Genomic DNA, 22,998 nt, shown 5'->3' with positions numbered 1-22,998 from the left:
GAAAATTACTTTTCTGAAGTCTTGATGACTTGGATGGGTAGGGAAGATCTGGCTGTTGTCTCTGTGTCACACTTGGCACTGTGTTTATCCATGAACCTGTATGATATTTGGTACTTTATTGCAAGAGTAAGTCAGGCTTCATAATATATCAAACAGACCAGGTTGTAATGAGTCTAACTCAGACGCTTGCAACTATGCAGTGTAACACAGAAAAGGAATGAAGTCCTTATTCAAATGATTTTGATATAGAGCTGTACAGCAAGAAGTGTTCTTACCAAGGTATAAAAGATTACTTGACAACAAGCAGCTGTTAATTCTGGTTTAATTTCTGGGAGTTCCCAAGTGCTGGGTGACACATGGGTGCTTAGTGTCTTGTGCTGAGGGCTGGACTGCCCATGTCTCAGCAGCTGACATTTCAATTGTATTAACAAGGTAGGTTATTGGTGAAACCTCTTCTGCCTAAAAGTAAACAACCTAAAGGCTGTTCCATTTTCCAAATAGCACAGGATTATTGTACTATCTTCCTTCTACTTTTGTGTTACTTTCTGGCTGTGCTGTGATTCAGCACTAAGTTAGTACTGATCCTTGGTCATAAATGACTAAATTTATGTAGCAAACATAGACGGAGCCAAACCTGTCCCATACTGAGATAGTACTAACAAAGCCATTAATCTTTTTGTTAATTAGTATTCCCAAAAGAAAAAACAGATGTGTCAGGAATCATCATCCTACCACCTTTTGAATTCCCCTCTATGATAAGAGAGAATACTTGACAGAATAGGTATTACTTGGTTAACATGCGGAAGGGTAAAAATGTGAACAATGGGCTAAGTGAACTATGGGCTGTTGGCATTTTCAATATATTAAAAAAGAAAGCTTATGATCTGATCTATGTTCATAAGAAATCTCCACATGTACATACTGTGAAATTTTAAAAGGTGGTATTTCCCTTCCTCCTCACTAAGACCAAGATGTCTTCATGAATTTACAATGAAGTAGCAAAACCAAGAAATTTTGTTCAAGGTAAGTATTAAGTGGCAGACCTAGAACTAGGATTTCCTAATGTCCAGTCACTTGGTTTAGCAGTAAAAGATTTTTTGATAGTCTGAAATATGATTTAGGAATTTTAATTTTGAACTAAAATAGGAAATGGGGGTTGGAACTAGATTATTTTCAAGGTCCCTTTCCAATGCAAATAATTCTGTGATTCTATGAAATCAGCAAAGTAAAAAAGAGTTAATAACTCTTAGGGAAAGCTAGGACAGTTGTCAGCATACCTCAGTTATTTAGACAAGAAAGAATTTAAAACCAGTCTAGAATATTTACAAATACATTTGCTGTTATAGAAGACAAATATTAGTAAGTGAGGAGAGTATGAAAGGAGAATTACATCCAGATAGGAGTGATATTTTTTTTTGCTTTCACAAACTTATAAATTAAAATTGTATCTGGAAAATATTAAGTGCCATCTTGTAATATTTCCGGGAAGTTGTCAGATGAATGAATCAGCTTTTCATGTAATTAATCAAATTAACTCTTCACTGGGAGTAGGCAACCATGAACTATTTAGCTAGATATAAATAGCAGCTTTATGAGTTTCATTTGACTCTAAGTCACTGTTGCATATTAAAAGGTGTACATTAATGATTCTCACAATCTGGTTTTGTTTACACACTCAAAAGACAAAGCTAGAAAATTAAAGTATGTTTTGCTTTCTACAGAAAACAGGGAACTGAAGGGAAAACAGCAATAGTGATTGCTGATCATTTGCTAATAAAACAACACTGGAACAGGTAAAGTTTCACATATCTGTGTGTTTTGTCAATGATTTAATGGAGTCTGGGTTTTACAGAAGTGGAGCCGGACTGAATAAATGGAATATTTTCTCAACCAGCCAAGGGTATTTTGTTATACATCCATTTATGTATAACTTACATGAGTATATACATTATATACTTACAAACTATTCTTACTTTGTGGTATGTTAGGTGACATAAAATATCAATTCTATAAAAGCACCTTTCCATGTCATCAAAGCAATGAATATCAGTAATCCCACTTCCAGCAAAATGAAGAGGGAAATAGTATTTCATGTTTTATTTCAGGTCACTTTACAGCAATCAAATGGTGGCATGATTTGCCTTTACCAGTATGTTCTAACTTTGTAGTTACTCCCACTTTGAGAAGGGATGCTGGCCTGGATTTCAGGGAAGAACTCCAGAGGTCCCTTCCGATGTAAATTATACACTGATTGTGCTTACAAATCTTCATCTGCACTACCATTACACAAAAACATAACTGCCCACAAATATGTAAACCATCTGTTCCATTTATCTTATTTTTATTAGAACTAATGCATCTTTAATTATAATCTTGTTCGTTACAAGCATCTTCACATTCCATGTGCACTCAATAACAGGTATTTGATTCAGCTGCCATTAGGCAATGACTCACTGTGTGTTGTCTGATGATGACATTTAAAATGAGGGAATACTGCTTGAGGATCTTTGGAATTGGAAATATGTTTGTTGAGCTCTTCCCCTTCCAATTTAGACCAGTCCACTGTGCCGAGTGACAGTGCAACTTAAAGCATTAGATAGCAATGTGGAAAACAGTATGTCAAAGAGGTAATTCTCTTTTTATTGTGCTTATTTTGACATTACATCCTAGCAGTTATTTTTAATATTAGATTTGGATACTTTATTTATAGTCATAATAACAGCAAAGCTAGCATTCACTTCAGGTTTAGTTTATTTGTTCAGTAGTCACATTATGTCTCATGTGTTTATCTACAACCAACTTTGTCTCAGTAGCAGAGCCTCATTCAATTCACCTACAGAATTATTGTCTTCAAAATCTCACATGGACAACGTACCTTGCTGTATCTGGGGCTGGTAATTACACCAGCACAATGTTTAAATGGGAAGATAATTTAAGTAGCAAGTTTTCTCACTTTATAACTTGACTGAGTTCTATTCTTGTATCTAGATCCAGCAAAGGACTTGGGTGCTCGATGGAGTTCAGTTTTCAGCCTATGAAGTGGAATCCATATGCCTGAGTCAGGTGCCTATGTTCCTTATATTATACGCAAGAGAAACATGCAAAAGTAAATGTTTAATCTGCTTGGTAGTCACTGTAAGTAATCAACAGAATGGTGATTGCACAGTCCAGCAGGCCAACGTTGTGCTTCAAGAACTGCAGTAGTGGGGTTGAGGACAGACCTCAGCAGGTGAGCACAGGCAGCATCAAGGAGTCACATCCTAACAGGGTCACTGATAATAGCTTGCAGACTCCTCCCTGGCTGTGAGAAAATAAATGACCTGGCATTACCTTTCATGGTGCTGCTACGATGATCAATCAAACCCTTCAGCCTACACATCCTACCAAACCCACCCTTTTCTATAGGAGACCTCTGAGGAGTTCATAGGAAAAAAGGGCAAAGAGTAACCCTGTGGTTCTCCTTGATTTCTTGTAGGGATATCCCTATGTGCAAAGCTTTCTGAAAGCTTGCAAATCATGTACGGAGGAAAAATCTTTGTAAAAATCTTGTTCTTTTTTTTGTCTGTTCGGTCAGGGATTTCTGTTTGTTTTTCCAGTGGTGCTGGCGTCTCACAGCACCCTCCTGAGACTGCTTTCAGCAGACCTCTAACAGCATTAAGGGGGTTCCTTGCAGAAACACACAGAGAAGCCTTCAGTAAATGTGCAGTGCTTGTGGGTTGGATGTCTCTGTAATTGTGGGATCAGTTCTGTGCATGCCTCCTGCCATTCCAGGTTTGCAAGACAGTAATTTCCACCCCATCCACACTAGTTAAAACTGTTGTGAGTGCACAGAGAATACTTCTGGAGGAACCTCTCCTCTTCCACCATCATGCCCAACACATGCAAGGTGAGTGCAGCTGCCCATATTCAGGAGTGTGAAGGAACTGGTCACTTCGGAGCATAAAGCCCTTGCAATATCACAGGTGCTCTGTGCCTTCTTTCCCTGTCCTTGGGGCAGGCCATACCAAATACTAAGTTTTCTCCAGGTTTACAGCAGTTTACCTCCTTTTTAAATCCATGTGTCACAGAAAAATTGAGAGAAAAGGCAAGGAAAGCTTCCTTGTGTAGGTCCCAAATCACAGAAGTGCCATAGCTTAACTTTTTGCTTATAGAGCAGTAGCAAAACAGACAATTTTTTATTAGGCCTCATGTTTGGAATATTATGTTTTATCAAAAAGAGGTCATCATGATGATCTCATTTAAACTGGGAAAAAATTAAAATGAGCCTTTCAGACTTTTCTAATCTTTCAGACAACTGAAAAGATACTACAGTTCCACAAATCATACTGTTGGCTCAGCAACACGCAAACTTACTAAAATGCCAGTCTTTGGGTAAACCCCACCGAAAGTCTGTGATAACTGCAGCTAGTTCCCGAATTCCTGAAGACTCCCTGAGCAGCCGTGGCCACTGCGTGACACCTGGTGGCCAAAGGCAGCACGGCCAGAACGTGGCACTACTGAAACTGCCGCCCGTGCCTCCTCTAAACCCGCCCTGTACCAGCTCTCAGCAGATACCCGCTCTGAGATGTTCGCTCGCTGCTGTTGAACACTTTGCCAACAGCAAGTGGTACAAAGTGTGAAAAATGCATGTATTTTATGACTGGCTTTTCGCAAATATTAAAATGAATATTATATGTGTTGTGTTAGAAAGTAATGCTGTATTAATTCTCTTAAGTACTGTGTTAAATATAGTTTTAGGTTATAAAAATTGTTAAAATAGAAACGATGCTATGTGAGATACTTTTTTTAAAGAAAGGACTCGCAGACAGCAGCCACAGGACACTTAAATCTTTCAGAGAAAAAGAATTTATTGCCCTCTTATCAGAAGAAATTAACTTCTTCCCACCTAGAAGGTGCTGTTAGGATTTGGAGGAAGAAATTGACGATGACCAGAGAGAATCCTGTATTTGAATGGAATTTATGCATCATGTATGAAGTGTATGAATATGCAACAGCCTTATTAAGGGTTAATCCTTTGTTAATGTGTGTCCTCTTTTGGGCTCGTGCTGCCCAGAAAAAGGTACCCGGACATCCATAACTCTTTGTATTTGTTGTCTCATATTGTCCTAATTCAAATTGTCCAAATTATTATTATTCTAATTGTATTACTATTTTTATAATCATTTAATTACTATTAAACTTTTAAAAAATTTTAAAAACAAGTGATTGGCGTTTTTCACACCACGGAACAACCCAGCCTTGACAACTGCTAGTGTGTAGCACAACAGGATACACATCTTCCTTGGGAGTTATGATGTTCCCCGCCACCAGTGTTGATCTTCCCCTGCACTCCTGCAGCTGTAGGACGTTGAGATGGGGATTTGCAGAGTGACAGAATTGTGGGAGATGTTCTTTGAAGTGCACAGGTGGAATTCACTGTGGACTTGCACCTACTGAGCTGATAAAAACCAATCCAGAAGGATGCTTTGGTAGGCAAGAGGTGCCACTGGTGGCAACAGGTACTCCTCGTGTGACCATGGTATAAAATCACTGAAGTGTAGAATATGAAGGACTGGAAGGGATTTTAAATATTATCTAATCCAAATCTGCCCTGCCATGGGCAAGGACACCTCCCACTGGACAAGGCTGATCAAAGCCTTATCCAACCTGGCATTGAACACTGCCAGGCTGGGACACCCACAGCCTCCCTGAGCAACCTACTCTAGTGCCTCACTACTCTCACAGTAAGAGATTTCTTCCTAATACCTTAAATAAATTTCCCATTGTGGAATCACATATCCTCTAAACAGAGAGAAGCATAGTTCTCCCAAGAAAATCCTAGGAAGCTGTGTAAAAGCTGTCAGAAGCTTAGAAGAAAGAATTCAAACAATTATTAACTTTCTTTCTGTAACCATTGTTTATAGATATAATTCTCCAAAGTGTGCTATTCATAGTTCACCAATAGTATGAGAAATTTTCACTTTAAGATCAATCAAGTATCAGCTTATCAAATCAGACTATAAAAGTCACAACTTCTTCCTAAGAAACCGATTCTATTTCACCTTCTGATGACTAGAGTCACTCATTCCATCCCTGACTCAACAGCGTCACCCCATCTTTCAGTTCGTCCCCATTCCTCCTTGTCCTGTCGCCACAGTTCCTGACCCAGAGTGCCTTTCTGGTTTCCCTGTCGCCCTTTCAGATTCTGCAAGGTTGCCGTGAGCTCTCCACAGAACCTTCTCTTCTCCAGCCCCACCTTTCTCAGCTTGTCTTTGTAGGGGAGGGGCTCCAGTCCTCTTAGCAAATTTGTGGCCTCCTCTAGACTGGCTCCATCCACCACGGTGGGTAAAATTCTACCACAGGAAAAGTCACAGAATATTCTGGTTTTGAAGGGACCCATCGAGTCCCAACTCCTGGTCCTGCACAGAGACCCCATAAAGTCCCACCATGTGCCTGACAGCATTGTCCAAGCGCTCCTTGAACTCCGTGAGCCTCGGTGCTATGATTACTTCCTTGGGGAAGCAGAAAAAGAACAATCGGGTAAGAGAAAACAGAGATTAAGCGCTCAAAATCCTCCAACGCGCGGTCCAGCGGCTGAGCGGCCCCGCCGATGCCTCAGAAGGGGGCCCATGGCCGGGTCCGGTACGGCTGCGGCCCTGCGGCTCTGCGGCTCTCCGCCGCCAGCGCTGCCGCACCAACAGCGCTCTCGGAACGGCTGCGATACCGGCTCCGGGAGCGGCTGGGAAGCGGCTCTGGGAGCGGCTCCGGGAGCGGCTCCCGGCTCCAGCCCTCCCCCACGTCCCGGCCCCGCCCCTGGCCCCGCCCCGCCGCTTCCTGCTTCCGGCGCCGGCGGGGGCGGGCGCGCGGGCCGGGCGGAAGCCCCGCGGCGGGCGGCGCGTGCGCGGGGGCGTGGCGGCGGCGGGGGCGCGGCCGCCGCTCAGTTCCTGCCCCGCGCGCGGGCGGGCGGTGTCGCCGGTCGCGACTGAGGTAACGGCCCGGCCCGGCCCGCACGGCACGGCACGGCACGGCACGGCACGGCACGGCTGCCCGCTCGCCCGGGGCCGCTCCAGGCCCGGCCGCTGCCCGGGACAGCGCGCCTGGCGCGGCCGCCGCGGCGCTGCCTGGTCCGGCCCCGTGGGGCGGGAGCGCCGCTGATTCACCTCGGCCGGCTGCCGGCAGGGAGGGAGAGAGGGAGGGAGGTCGACAGACGGACCGACCGACAGACAGACAGATAGACAGACAGACAGACCCCGCGGGGCCTGTCCGGGCTGCGGAGGGCGCCGGGTCGCAGCGCGGCGCTCGGCGATGCTGGGGCCCGTCCTGCGGCCTCGGTGACCCTCGGGCCGGTGCCGCCCCCGGCGGAGAGCCCGGCTCGTTTCGGTGTCCGTGCGCGGCCCCGGGCTCTGCCCCCGCACCGCGGCCCCGCGGGGTTCCGGGAAGGGACCTTTGGCTCTGCGGCTGGGGCGTGATGCAGCTTTAGGAAATGCTCATTTATGTTTCACTCCTTATCCACCATGCGTTTGTAGCTGGGAACTTAATTCATCCCGTTCTTTGTGCCAAGCGATGCATTTAATGCCTCTGTGACAGCGTTGGTCAGCCTGCAGGAACGTAGTTATGGGAGAACCTTTAGCAAGATGTGTTTTATTTGCAGTCGTCTTGACTTGTTTTCTCTGTGGGGGGAATGGGTTACATTTGTAGCTGAAGAAAGAAATTGATCTACATGTGCTTCACTGTCCCTTGGAAGAATGACAGATGACAAAGATGTACTTCGAGATGTGTGGTTTGGGCGAATACCGACCTGCTTCACTCTGTATCAGGATGAGATAACTGAAAGGGAAGCTGACCCCTACTATGTGAGTACGACAAAGATAGTCACAAATAGTCCAAGGCCATGGTTATGTTTGTTTCCTTCATTCTCTTCATGTGTACTACTACATATTGTGAAAAAAACCCACTTCTTTTCTTCTTATTCCTAGAAGCTCCTGAAAGTAAACATATAGCCATGCTGTGTGACTTCATCTTTTTTCACAGCAAGTTGTGTCACTAGTGAGAGAAACTTATCACAGGTCATTAAGATCATTGAAAAAATTCTTAAGAAGTCAGTGAGTGACTAAGTAAAGGAGGAGGCTGGATGTGAGTTTGTATGTTCTTGGATAATGAGCAGTTAAAGGGAGAGAACTTCTATTAATGCAGAAATAATTGTCAGACTTATGAAATCTCAATGTTTAAGGTTGGTCACCTGTGTAACACAAACTGCTAACAAACACTGGCTCTGTCGATGGCCTCTGCTCATTTTTTTTGCTTTAAAGTCCAGACTGCTGGACTTTAAAGAAATAAGAAAAGCAACTGTAATGGCTATAGAGAACACTGCCTGAAGAGGATTGCTGGCTGAATATAAAAAAGGGATGATGGATGTATTTGAGTTATAACATGGAAATGTCTTCTATAATGATGTATTTATTTATAGTGTTCTCATCAGTTTTCATTCTTTCAGCACCTAATAGACATGTAATTGAGAAAGAATGTTAGCTGATTTAGTGAAATGCAAATTTGAAATGTAACGAGTATATGGGAGGGAAATATTGAACTTTTAATTTTTATGGGATTCTGAAATTCTTAAGCCTTATCATATCCCATTCCACACTGGATGGATCTCTTTTTTCTGTGTTCAGTAACATCTTTGGGTCATCAGTTTCTCATTCGCATGTGTTGTTTTGAAACCTAATAAACTATTGGTGCTTTTTGTTCAGCAGTAATAGTGCTCATCTTTGTATATTTTAGTTTCATCACTGCTGAAAGATAAGCACTGCACTTCATAGTTATTGACCTATTGCCAAATACATCTAACCTAAAAGTCTGAGACTTTAAATTATACATATGAGTTAAAATATGTTTGCACACTTTGTGTAAGAGCTACTTGAAAGTTATGGGTTTAAGTTTAGAGCCTTAGAGCCTTGATCTGTTTAACATTGGCTTGGAAAGCATGAAACCATGTTATCCTTGTGGTGTGGCCAGCTTTCTAAGTCAAGGAAATGGTTTTAAGGTCATAGCATTTCTTTTATTTACTCCATTTAAAGTGTGCACAAAATTCTCAATGCTTAATTTTTTCTTTCTGCAAAATGTGGTTACTCAGGATGACAGTTCTAAAATTTTAGCTTCTTAATTTTTCAGTTCATGTTAGGGCTGATAATACAGCTTTGTGTCTTATGAGGGACCAAGGATTTATAATAGTATCAGGCAGAATAGCAATCAGGGTTTTAAGTCATGGTATAGTTCTGATAGTTTCAGAGTGTGTTTGCATTAATGTTTTTGTTCAGATTGGGAGTGTGTTTGAAATAAGTCTTCATCCTTCCCACTTCTGTGCCCAGGTTGGTATCACAGAGCAGTCAGCCCATGGGTTGAATTATATTCATGTGAAGTGTAAGGAGGAGATGGACTTCAGTTGCTAATGGACATTTGGTGTATGGGAGCAAACTTGAGCTAAATCAAAGTAAAATTGTGGGTAAAGTAGAAAAGCACAGGTAGTTAACATTTCCAGCCTTTGACATCAGCTCTTCAGCTTTACATGGCTCCTCTTGTTAGTATTGATACAACTTCTTTATTCCAGACTGCCTTTCATGAATGGAAAGACTGCATGGGAAGGGAACACTGGCATCATTAAGCTGAGAGAGGATAAAGGATTCTGCTCTGAGGAATTTGCTTTATGAAGATGAAGGATGACATAGACTTGGGGGGTGAGGAGTTAGAAAAACAACTCTGAGTCTGTGGGATGGATTTTGGTTTTTGTGAGTGGTGTGACAGGAGAGCCCTGTCTGTCAGATGGGTTAGTGCAGCACAGCAGTTGGAATTGTGTGTATCACCTTCTGGCACTGCACAGGGGTAGGACAAGTAATTTAAAATTAACTTGTCTGTCTTTTGGAAAGAGTGGGGACATAAAGACTGGGCAACTCCATTAAACATTGTCCTGTGTCTTAATGTAGTCATGTAGGGTAGGTTTCTGCAGTTATGCTGGAATGGATACATCAATTTTCTTTGGAGTGTTTCAGACAGATGGTTATGTTTTGAGTGGCAGCACATTTAGGAACAATTTGCTTGATCTACTTTGGTTGCTGATTTATCTTATTTTTCTCTCATCCTAAAATCGTTATGCATTTCATTTTAAAATTATATGATGTTTGCCTGTTGCTGCAAGCAACAGTTAGAAAGAAAAGGATGAAAGAAGTATACAGGAAGCAGAGACTCATTGGCGGAGACTTGCCAGATGTATAAAGAACAAAATTACAGCAGGATACAGTTTTAGAATGATGCTCTGCCCCAGTGACTAGTCTTTAACAGGACCACTCTTTAGCTTGCTTGGTGTCAAAAGTATTATTTTGTTAAGATATCTGTAGGAGAGAGCAACATGAAGCCATTTCAAGATAGGATGTTTTGTTTCATCTCCCTTGACATTTTAGTGATCAGACCAGTCCAGTTCTTGTTAAATCTATAATTTTTCTATTTTAGTGCTTTGTATGTAAAAATACTGCATGCTGTGCAAAAAAACCTGTGGATATACCTGGAGAGGCACTCTTTCCACAAAATTGTATTGCAGGCATTTACTTAGGCATTAGGAGTTCTTTGTTATTTATTTAACCTCCTGGTTAATAAGAAAACATTCCTGGTTATTGTGATTAAATACTGTAGCAATACATACTATTCAAAAGGAAGGTGTTGAGATTTGTGTAGTTTTTGGGCATAACATTTAGGAATGGCTGTTGGGATTTATTCTGCTTAGTGATGAATTTGGAGATTTACTTTTCTTAATTTAATGAAGGGAACCCATGATCTGGTATCTTTCATTGGGTGGAGAACGGATATTAAAAGGGGTAAGAAGGTGAAAATGTGTTTAAAAAGGTGAAAATGTGTTTAAACTGCTCTTAAAGATCTCTTAACAGATTTAGTGTACTGGTAAATCTCTAAGATTAATAAAAGCTAGATAAATTAAAGCTAGAAAAGTGGTAGAATTGGATCCTTTCATTTATCCTATAGGGGCGTAACTATATCAAGGGAAGGGGATAACTATATCACGGTAAAAGAATGGGGGGAGACCAAACAAAGAGTTCAGTAGGCTCTACAAATGCTCAGCATCTCTGAAAAGCAGGTAATTCCTGTTAATCTGATTAACTGTTGGGTTTTGTACACTTGTACCGTTTTTGTTGAAGCCTTTTGGGAGTGATGGCCAAGTTCTGTTAAATTCAGTTGAAAGCTGTTTGGTTATTGTCTGTGTTCTCTAATTTTGTTGAAGTAAAACTGGGTTGTTCTTTCACAATATAAACTGAAGCAGAGTATTTTATGGAGGAAATTATGCAATCTGAAGGGTTATGTGAAACACTGTTGCAATAAATAATGCTTTAATATATTTATCAATTCCAGCATGGCTGTACTACATGCAACATGCTGAAAATTGTCTTTTGTAAGAGTCCTAGTAAGTCTTCTCAAAGTACACCAGCATTAATTTAACTGTACATATCATGCAGAAATTATATGAAATTATTACCAAAAATATGTGGGATTGATTGGTATAGCCTGGACTGTATTGTCTCAAGAGCAATCAGTGAAGATATGTGGAATTAGGTAAATAAAGGATAAGCTTCTGTCATTAAAGTACAAACAATTCTTACTTGAATGTGTACATAACTTCGTTGAATTTATTGAGTTTGTTTGCCTTTTAAAAATGAAGGCTGTGTTTTGATTGCATTGCTCCTATGAAACATGGTAGAAATAATGTGATGATGATGATAATAAAAGCAGCAGTTGGAAAAAGAGAACCATATGGTACATGAAAAATGGAGTGTTAACTGACACGATCACTGTGACGGGTGAGACTTGGCCTTATGTAATTTTATAAAATTGTGAAATTTACCTGTGTCACAGATGTAACCTAATGCAGCATTATCAAAAAGATGAATCTGTTCTTCCAGATACTTGATGTACTCTCTATACTTCTTTATGAATTGGGTATTTACAAATTGTATTATCAGGGCCAAATTATTATCTGATTTATATATCAAAGTGTGGTCTAGTTATTGGAGAAATTCTGGAAGAATGTTACAGCAGCGACCAAGTTTTTTGTCAGGCAGAATATATCCTTACATGATTTAGGATGTCTGTACCACAGGCATTCACTGAGGCCTGGCATTATTCATATACTATAAAGAAAATACTTTCAGAAGCAGCACTGATTATGAGGAACACTGGAAAAGAAATGTTTCTCTAAACATGCAAACTATAATCTATATATACCTTAGGCCCATCTATTTTATTAATAATTATGAAGCAGAACTTTACAGGATGGATACTATTAATTTAAAATGTTTGGTCTAAAGCGAATTGATATTTTATAGGAAGGTTACTGAAAAGCATTGTTTGTTAATTCTTAGGGATTGATTTATCTCTAGTCCATGTGCCACACAGTCATCAGTCAATTCACTGATTGGTACTGAGTGCTTAACCACTCCTGGGCATAAGGCTTTAAAAAAAGAGATGATAGGGAAGATGTTGCAAATAAAAATAGCACAACATTCTGATTTGGGTAGTATACACTTGAGACAAGAAGATAGTATATGATGAAGCTTGTTTCAACTAATAAAATATTTACAGTTTTCTTTCTGATTTTAGTTCCTGGGTGAAGGTTAAATAGTAGAAGAATAGCAGTCTTGACTAATAGGTTGAAATGGCAAACCCAGTGCAAAGAAAATGGAAATTGACAGCTATTGGAAGTACAAAACACTTGGAAACCAAGCCCTTAATATCTAGTTTTCATTGGCTTTATTTTATTTTTCCTTGTGTAGGAATTTTCATTTTGAATAATAGCTAATGCACATTCTCATTCTTTTCAATTAGAAGTTATAATCTCTTTTTATGTGTTCATATAAAAAGGTTTAAACTTCATTATTTAAATACAGAAAATCAGAAATTGAAGTCCACTGTTCTGCCCCCACCCCACTGAAAGAATCAAGAACTTAATTTTTTACTTTTTTTGGTGTTAACATATTGGATACTACTATTCTGCATCTTCTGTGTACATCATTTTATAGCCTTCCATTGACCATTAAAAAGTAAACTGTTTCACCTTAAAAAGGGGAAGAAAAGAATGCTAACTGAATTTTGGTTATGAAAATGCATACTTGTTACAGATTTTTACTAGTTTAGTGTATTTTATTTACACTTAAACCTTCTATAATTTTTTTTCAGTTGCTTTTGCCAAGGATAAGCTACTTGACACTGGTAACAGACAAAGTGAAGAAGCACTTTCAGAAAGTTATGAGACAGGAGGAAGTTAGTGAAATATGGTTTGAATACGAAGGTACACCACTGAAATGGTGAGTTTATTGAACTTTATGCACTTTATCATGTAGAGAGTTCCCAGGTTTAGCACAGTGTCAGTAGTTTTCCTAAAGTAATCACTCCCTTGGGCTTCAAAGATAACAATAGAGGAGGAGGGTAAGAAATGCATGTTTTTGGGGAAAAACAAAAGGTTTAATGTTGAACATATTTTTTATTATTCCCCTTGAATTTTTATTGTATGCATCAGACAGAGGTGTTGTGCTGCCCTTACTGGTTTTGTTCTCATTGTTACCATAATTCAGAATGCTTGTGGGTTAGGCTTTACCATTGCTTGCTGTAGAATTACCAAATAAATCTTCCTTTAACATATTTCACCTTTCTAAAGATGTCTAATAACACAGATAGGAAGTAATAATTTTGGAGTCTGAATGCAAACAGCTTATATGCATCTTGGTAATAAAACATGAGTAGCCTTCACTGTTCACTGGTGTGATACGTGCTTGCGCTGTAAACATCTAATATTGATCTACAAGGGTTTGTTGAATTCAATTAGTTCAAGTTTACTGAACTAATTGCTGTTGATTCTGTTTTTATTTTGTCCTATAGTCTATTAAAATTATCTTTTTTGGGTTTTTAGTTTGTTGGGTTTTTTTGGTGAGAGGTTAGGGACTTGGACTGATATTGTTTCATTTAATTAATTTTCATAAATACTTTTCATCAGGTTTTCTACTTCTTTTGCTGTTAAGGAGTTTTAAAGAAAGCATTTTGAGAGTTGCAGTGTTTCCTAGTTTTATATAGACAGCATCAGCCATCTAGAAGGTATTTAGTATTTGGAATTATTAAGAGATTTTTATCTCTTTTTATTTCTTGTTTCATCATAGGAAATCAAACTAGTGATTTTTTTAATTTTACTGGACCTGGATTGTCCTGTGATTAGCATCACATCATGGAGTGCCTGTAGATTTGGTGAGGCAGTAGATCTTTTATAGTCTTTTGTTTCTTTGAGACCAACCTAATGTAAACCTTGACAATATGTAAAGAGAAACCCATAAAAACAATCTCTTTAAGCTTTTATTTTAACTGGCTGGCAAAACCATCTTTAGACATCTAAATAAATTATGTGGGATTTAACAAGAAATGGTGTCTTATGTGCCACAGTAATGTGAGTCATGGATACTACCTAAATAAACAGCAAGGTACCACATTTATCCCAGTGTATTCATAATCCCAGGTAAATATTGGAAGAAAACTTGTTTTCACTGAAGTTGTAACAAGAAAGGAGAGAGAGGCTTTGTACTTCAACCACAAATAGATCCATATTTTCTGTAAGTTTTCAAATACCATGATATTTGAAGTAGAATAAAAAAAACCAAAACTGTACAATATAGGTATAGACTGAAGATGTAGCTGGTAATTCTAAGAAACTAAATAGTGTAATGATGATCTGCTAATTAAGGCTCTCATCTTCATCTTGCAGAAAAACAAAGCCTATTCTGCCAGGGACAGCTCCACTGATTTCAGTGGAACTGCTTTTCTAAGGAAAGTGCTATTTGTAAACCAGTATTTTAGGAGAATGGGTCTTCTCCAGAAGAAGCTTCAGCTCTTTATGGGATTACCAAACACCAGGAACCGAGAATTAGATTGAACTAGTAATTGGTAGAGAAAGAATAGGAGGCGTTAATGTTTAGTCTTTTAAGCTATAACTTGTGCATTCAGAATCAAATAAAACTTGTTAATAGTATTGTTTATTCTAATTATTTGCTTTGCACTGTGAGGTCTTATTGCTTCTAGTCTGCAGTTTCATACCTAGTTGGGATGGAGTCTATATCTGTTCAGATGCAGCTCTTCCATTTTCCAGTGAGATTTTGGAGGAAGTCTGAAACATAATTTCTACTTCAGGTTCTGCAGTGCTTGGGTCAAGTTCTTAGAGGAGAAGGAAGCCCTCCAGGCCTGGAGTTACATGGGTCTGGGTTCTTTGTCCTGTTGAGGGTGTTGGGACAGGGGAAGATGGATTCTTTACCTGCAGGAGGTGGGGGAGGGTCTCTGTCACCAAGGTAAGGTGTTTCAGGAAGAGATTGTCAGACTGTGCAGCATTAAAGACTACAGAAGGAAATGGATGAAACCTTAGACCCTCCTGCAGCTACAGGAGATTAAACCTGCAACCACAGTGAAGGAGGTGGAGTCAGAGACTGTGATTACTGGATTACAAAACAGTCTCCTAGAATTTGGAAGAGCTGGAAGTTTGACTTCTTGCAACAGGAGGAATGTTCCTTCTGCACCTGCATTTCTCTAAGTACAGCATAGGTTCAGTGCTCTGGCTGCAGGTGAAGGACTGAAGGTGTTGTCCAGTAATGCATCTGATAGGGCTGAGCCTGAACTGTGTAGGGGCACCAGGAGGAAATGAAAAGTTAAGTCATAAGTCTGTATTTGGCGTACTGTCCTTTCTCCAGGACTTTTAACTCTGACATTTCATGGTCACTGCAGCTAAAGCTGCCACTGGTTATCACAACTCTTTTGTCTTAACAGATAATTAACAGGTTTCGCTTTGGGTTATCTCTGGTTTATCCAGCGTCTGTGTCAAGAAATCTTGACTACTTGTCAAGATGTGTTGCTTTTCCAGAAGATGTGAGAGATTAACAGGAGCCAGGATCTGTGATGTAGACACTTACTAAATTGTTTAAAGAAAACTTTATCGATTTTCACACCTAGATTGCATGATCTGTTGCCCTTACTAGTGCCTCCTCTGTTCCTGAACCACAAGAACTCAACCAACCTGTTGTCTGTCTTATTCAGTTCCATACATCTAAGCTACTCCCTGACATGGAAGACAACCCTCTGTCCTCATCTGCCCTGCCTGCCTTTACTAAGCAGCTTATGTCTGTCCTTCCACAGCAGTATTCTAGTTGTGCAAGCTGTCCCACTGTACCTCAGGTAGCCCAACACTCTCCCAGTAATGTCACAGCATGTGCAACTCTAGTTTTTCCTGCTTGTTTCCCAAGCTATGTGCACTTCTGTAGATACTTGTGGTGGGCTCTGTCCTCTCTTCTTTTATCACTTTGACATCTCTCTTGCAGCTATCACCTTTCACCACTTGCTATCGATCCATGACCATTAATTTCTATTTATCTGTGGGTTGTTATTTACACTTCTGTTGTTTGTGGTCTAAAGCTCTCACCAGGCTGGGCAACCTTAAGGCAAAGATACTTCTGTCTGACTTAGGTGGATTCCATCTCTCCCTAGCAGTCCATTATCCCCAGAGAGTATCCTATGTCTGTAAAAGCCAAGTCCTTGTTGTTGCACCAGCTGCATAACCAGCTCCTGACCTGCAGACATCTCTCTGAACTTGTCTCCTTTAATGACAAAATTGTGGAGATGCCTCCTTGCCCCTAGAACTTGTTGAGTCACTTTTGATACTCTGAGATTCTGTTGCAGCACTTAAAATTTGTGCCCATTGTACCCTGTGGGTAAACAGCAAGGACTAATAATCCAAGCAGAGGACAACTTTGCCAATCTGCAACTTTTTACCAAGCAGCAAACCTCTGCAGGTTAACAAGTGAAGTTGGCTCAAGATGGGGCTCTCTCTCCTGTAGGATGGAGTCTCATAGTGCTATGTCTGCTTCCTCTGGCTGTGGATGGATGTGCTGTTCAGACAGCTCTGATGCTTCCTCAGAACTTCCAGCCTCTTGTCTGACACTGAAGCACTGCCAGTGGTTGCAGAAGGCTTGCCCTCTCTTGGCCAGAGGTTAAGGAAACTTTTCTGTCTGTCCATCTGGGAGCTGCTCTGGCAGTCAGTCACACTCTTGGACCCCCTGAGCTGGGACAGGCCCCTTTGCAGAGGTGGCTCCAGGGAGCGATGGGTGCCTCGCTTGGCTCCCTGCACACCCACACAGCCTGACAAGGTTTCCTTTCCTGCTCAACCCTTGGTCTCTCACAGCAGAACCTCAGGCATCTGGATCCTTAAAAGAGCTAAATCATGGTGTAACAACAGAATAATAGCTTGGGCTGGTGTCCCTGAGCAGGGACCCCAAACCAAGGAACCCCTGGGCTTTTGTACCCTCACAGTGTGTGTGTGATAGTGTGGGGTTTTTCCTCTGTGCCATTGGCTCCTGCTGTGTCCCTGAGTGTTCAGTCACCTGGTGGGGCCACAGGTCCCTGTGCTCTTTCCTGTGCAAAGGGTCAGCACCAGCTTTGGCCTCTTGCCTGGGGTTCCCATCACCCAGAGCTCAACCTGCAGCTCCCTGTGCAGCTGCACTCTGTGCTACTGGCACTGCATGGATTCCTCATCACCAGAGTTCACACAAGTCTGGTACTCCCAGACTCCCTGTGAGTCCCCACTGACCACTTCAATGACTGCTGACACTTTTTCTCTCCAGATTCTCATCTCTGTGAGATCTTTGTGAAGATGCCATTAATCTCTGTCTTCCCTGATGCTGTGCAGCCCCCTGACTTCCTGCAGCTCCTTAGCTTGATGACATAGCTCCTCACTGATGTGCACCTCCTCTAGGCAAGGACATTTCCTCTGCTTGCTCCAACCCTCAGGAGAGGTCCCAGGCTCTCCTGGCAGCTTGAAACCTGGAGAGCTGCAGCCTTTCTCAGGAGCCCTCCCTGAGTGATGCCACTGTGCTGGAGTAGTTCCTTCAGCAGATGCTGGGGGATGACACCTGCAGCTGGTTTCCATCCTGTTCCATGAGCACTTGCACATGGCTTTCAGTGGAGTTTTTGTCCCTTTTGTGTGGGTTGTGTTCTAGCCCTGGTAATTGTAAAGGTGGCTCTCCAGTACCAACTGGATGGGTGCTTGACCCTTCCTGTTCATACATTAGCAGAAGACATGCTAGACCCTTCCTGTTCATAAATTAGCAGAAGACAAAAGGTCAAAGCATCATTTAATCAAGCATCTATTTACTCTGCAAAGCACTGAGATTTTACTGAGATTTTACTGAAATTTTACTCTGTGCTTTACTTTTACTGAAGAAATTTGTTTTCATGAACTTTATTGTGTAATCTTAACTGATTAGAAAATACAGATGTAGGACAAGACCTGATACAGGAGCTTTTGTATGGGTTTTTTGTTGTGGTTTTCTTTTTCTTACTTATCTGGTTTTTTTATAAGTTGAAAGTAACTAGAAGTCATTGTTCATGCTGAAAATTTGTGTTCATCTAATTATCAAATCTGATTTTTGTTACTTAACTCACCTGGAAAACCACTCTTTCATGGAACTCTTGCTGAATCCTTGTTTAGTGTTTAGGACATGATTGGCAGTTAGTAGACGAAAAATCTTCATGGTAAAAACTTGAGCATTGGCAGTGAATCAGGATAAATCTGGATATGCATCCTTTTTATTCTCAGGTAAGCTCAGGAATTGTAGCAGTATTTTGTGTTTTATTTTGCTGTTGTAGTGAATTTGTCTTAGTTTATGGGTGGCTCACCCGTAGAGGGTGCTAAAGCACTGTTGTGTGAGAGTTTCACCGATCTGGAAAGTGGCTTGGCACAGGTGCTGTTAAAGCAACGCTCTTGGTTAGTACTCTCAGGACTTCTAAAACTTGTGTACGTGCTTGGGTCTGCGACCTGAGATCAGTCCTATTAGTTCAGTGAAACTACTGACTTTACAGTTCAGTGTGTGTTTCTCTTTTTGTAGGATGAAAAGCAAGTAAGGCTGTTTGGGTTATGATTTTTGAAAGATAAGAGAATGGGTCTTGGTACATTGAATGTAAAAAAAAAAAAAAATTTATCAAAAATCTTGCCAATATCTGTGTGTGAGAAGACTGAAAAATGTTTTTTTACAGTGCCTGTGGAGGTTTTGTGTGTGTGATATACATTCCATATATGGCTGGGAGCTGTATATTCTAACGAATTTAAAGGAGAGAAAGCTGTGAGACAAAAGGGAATATTTGTCAGAAGCAACCTTTTTTGTGTAACTCCTTTAATCTAGAATGCCACTGAAATACAAAACTCCAATTAATTTTTTTCCTTCCTTTTCATTCTTCTTCATTTGATAGCAAAGATACAGAGTTGATCTTGATCTCTCATCTTTCAGGCCTTTTATAGATATGTAATTTTTTCACTCTTCTCCTTATTCTCTGCATTGCTATATCAGACATATGGAAGAAGGAAAGGATATTAAGGGTCAGTGTGGTATGAACCCCAGACACTCTAGCATCTGAAAGCCTGTGTGCTTTTCCTGGTCTGAGGCTTTTTAACCAGAAGTTCTGTTTTGGAAGGTTCCACAAAGCAGCTGTAGGCCACTTAAGGCTGTTGCAAAAGTAGCAGTGTTTTGTGGGCACAGCTTGGAAACCACTGGTTTAGATATTGAACACGTACATTCCAGACTTAATTCTGCCTGTCAGTCATCTAAACTTGCCTGTATAACTTCTCTAAGCTATAGAGTGGGAGTCAAACAGCTATTTTGTGTGTGTGTGTGTAAATGCAGGTATGTTGATACTGGCGATACATAGAATTAAATGTACGGCTTCTATATTAAATGAATATCTTGTCATTTTCAGGCATTACCCAATTGGTTTACTCTTTGATCTCCATGCATCAAATACCGCCCTTCCTTGGAGCATCACAGTGCATTTCAAGGTAAATTGATAGAGATTTCTTAAGAATGAGCGAACGTGAGATTTCATGACATTTGGAAGCTGGGAAAAGCTTTCATAACTATTTTATAACACATGTGAATGATGTGATTTGAAAGGGAGACTGTCCATTGTTCAGGAAGCGTTTAATGGTTTCTGTAAATCTGCAGCTATTTTTCATGAGACTGTGTTTGCTTTTACTGCACTTTCTGTAGAAAATTATTCTATTATAATCTCAAAATACAAAATTGTTTTTAAGTTATGAGGCTTATAATAGAAGAACTGTCTATAATGTTTTAAATTTAATTGGTTTGAGTTCACTGAAGATTGGGAAGATTGAGAAGTGCTGCTCCTTTTAGGCATATATGAGCATGGATATGAGATGCTGTAGAAATCTTTGAAGTCAGGGAGTACTGTAGTACCTAATGTTGGTCCCTTTTGGAGAACTGAGTGAAATGAGTTTGGTCTTGTGACTACTTAGTCACAGGAGAGACATTATTTTGATTATGCATTGTAAACCCATTAGGTATGGCTTAACAGCACTATTGATCTTTGCTCAGAATGGAACTTGAACAAGGTTAGCTTTGGTGCAGGATTCTTGCATACTCTGAAATGCATTGAGACAATAATTCCAAGGATGTTTTGAAGTCAAAAGCACAACTAGAAATCATAATATTTAACTTTGAAATGTTAATTTCTCCATTGTAAAAGAAACTGTGCAATAGGAAAACTGATCTGAAGGACAACACTACATTAATAGGCTTGACTTTAGTGCTGGAGGGATTTGAGTGAAATGAAAAATGTATTGGGGAAGCACTTGTGTTGAATGTTTTCATTGAAACAATTCTCAAAGGTGTGTTAGAAAAACTTTTTCCAACAGTAATCTGATTCTTTTTGGAAGTGTACACTGAAAGCATACATTCTTATGATATGTATTTCTACATGTTGAAACTTCTAAAATGACTGACTTAATAGATCTGAAGTTGGGGATGTTTTTGAAACCACTGTAATTGCTACACTTGTCTGATAAATGTCAGAGAGCTGGGATGAGGAAACTTCCAGAATGTCCTAATGAAAATGTAGGGCGTCTAGTTTCATAAACCATGGTTTAATTGTTATGTTCTAAGAGCTCTGGGATATTAACAGTGGCAATGTGGGGATGTTGCCATCACAAAGTAGAGGCATCTTGAGAAGTTGCAGCACCACAGTGCTTTTTAATCAGCAGCATAAATTTGGCTTTATTGTCTATGTTGCTGCTTGCCAAAAGATCAGCTACTTTTAGTTTTTCTGAAAGGTGTACATTAAATATCAGCAGAAATAATTAACTGCTAAGGTAGTATTATTTTAAAGGTTGATGTAATTTAGTAATATAATACAGTGGAGTTAGCACCTGTATCGTCTCTTTTCCTATTTTGATGTAATCTGAAAGTTTATTTAAATAAAATCCCTCTGAATCCTTAAGTCAAAACACAACTGAAAGATATCAAAGTATGTCAAAATATTGAAGAGGTTTTCATGTGTTACAGTTCCTTACAGCTGAATAGTTTAGGTGTGGGATTTTTGAGTAGAGTGTTCTTTTCATTTCTGTGTAGTTATTCTTCAAAGAGTCGTAATTCTTTTTTGGCTTAATTAAACAGTGTTAGCTTTTATGGGGTTTAACTTTTGTTGTTGTGGCTGTCTCCTTTCTTCTACCAATGCATGCAGTCAACAACAGATATCTCGAACATCTGTAAAATGTGTTTTTTAACTTGTTTTTAATAAGTCAGACTCCCGCTATCAGGTTTCCTTGTTTGAAGTTAAAAACATGGAAAAGGCTTATTTGTGTTCAGCAGAAGTTTTCAAGTTGATATGTGTTTGTAATTGTCCTCCTGTATTATGTATGCAGACCAAATCATAAACAGAGTGAGTTTTTGCATTGAAGAAACAGTTTGTTAATTTGTACTTCTGGTATGCAATAAAATTACATGCATTGTATCTTGTAAAGGTATAAAACAGTTGCATTAAATAGTTGCAGAAGGATGAGGCTGAACAGCATACTGGGATCTGAGAATCATGAGAGGCTGTAGCTCAAGTTGCTGTTGTTATCCAGGTGTGGCTTTAGAGGAAGGAGGGAAATTCTACCCCTTCCTGTTAAAACCATCTCACCTTACTCTGAGGCCTGTTTAACACTACTCAGTTCTCAGTGTGGTAATCACCCCTCCAGATTTTGGGCAGTAGATAAGATGGCAGCACTGTTGGAGGAGAGGGAAATGCCAGGGGAAATGCTGAGGTTGTGCTGAAGCCATTGTCTGCTGGTGCCTGCCTCTCCACCCATGACCTGATGTACAGGAGGAGAGGCAGCAGCTGTCCTGATGTGACAATCATCATCTTTGTGGGTTTTTAGGTGAAGATTGGGTCGGGTGCAATGGAAAGGAAGTACTTTCCCATGTAGCATATGGATAAATGGTGGAACTGCTAGGAGATATTGTGGAAGCCAGAAGTATAAATGGTTTTTTTTTTTTAAATCAGTTTACTTAAAGAAAGACCACTGATGGTAACTAAACACAAATATATAGATGTACCCCCTGCCACTGGATACATTCCTTATGGTTTTTAATGCCCTATTTTCTGTAAATGTAGTCTAATGCAAGTAGACTGTCACAGGATAAACAGATGTTTTATGGACTACAACTGAGAGATAAATATGGGTGGAATGGAGTTATGAAACCAGACTGTTGAAATTGCCAGTGATGTTTTTGGTACAGTTTTTTTGTGAGAGGTCATTTAGTGCTCTTGTCTGTACAGAAAGTACCTATTTCTTGGTGACCAGTTCATACTGCAAGGGTCTACTGGTATGTGAAAACAAAAACCAGAACTTCTTGAGCTTTCTAAAAAAAACAGAGCCAACCCATAGTAACTGTTCTTTCAAAGATGCAGGACATGGAGGGAGTAAGACACCACCATAAAGCTACTTATGTCATCTGTTAATACTTTTTGCAAATCTCCTAGTTGTATAGCCAAGAGTGGCAACCAATTTACAATTGTCCCTTTCTTCAGGGATCTGAATGAAGTGAATTATGATTGATCAATATTTCTTCAGGTAGAAAGAAGGCAATTAGAATTTTTTTTTAAAAATAC

General features: G+C 40.1%; 1 protein-coding gene across 2 annotated transcripts in view; it reads left to right on the top strand.

Moving 5' to 3' along the window:
* Nucleotides 1-6,915: 6,915 nt before the first annotated feature.
* Nucleotides 6,916-22,998, top strand: part of ATG5 (autophagy related 5) — a 73,880-nt gene continuing 57,797 nt past the window's right edge. Inside the window, exons 1-4 of one of the 2 annotated variants that reach the window (XM_058801016.1) lie at nt 6,916-6,966; nt 7,678-7,832; nt 13,213-13,340; nt 19,807-19,885. In XM_058801016.1, coding sequence (XP_058656999.1) covers nt 7,725-7,832; nt 13,213-13,340; nt 19,807-19,885 — 315 coding nt within the window. In that variant the 5' untranslated portion in view covers nt 6,916-6,966; nt 7,678-7,724. The remainder of the gene's footprint in view (nt 6,967-7,677; nt 7,833-13,212; nt 13,341-19,806; nt 19,886-22,998) is intronic. The other variant, XM_058801017.1, reaches the window with a different exon arrangement.

This window comes from Ammospiza caudacuta, chromosome 3, assembly GCF_027887145.1.
Source record: "Ammospiza caudacuta isolate bAmmCau1 chromosome 3, bAmmCau1.pri, whole genome shotgun sequence".
Classification (NCBI taxonomy): Eukaryota; Metazoa; Chordata; class Aves; order Passeriformes; family Passerellidae; genus Ammospiza; species Ammospiza caudacuta.
The sequence above is the reverse complement of the archived record's forward strand: the minus strand, read 5'-3'. Positions and strand labels throughout refer to the sequence as shown.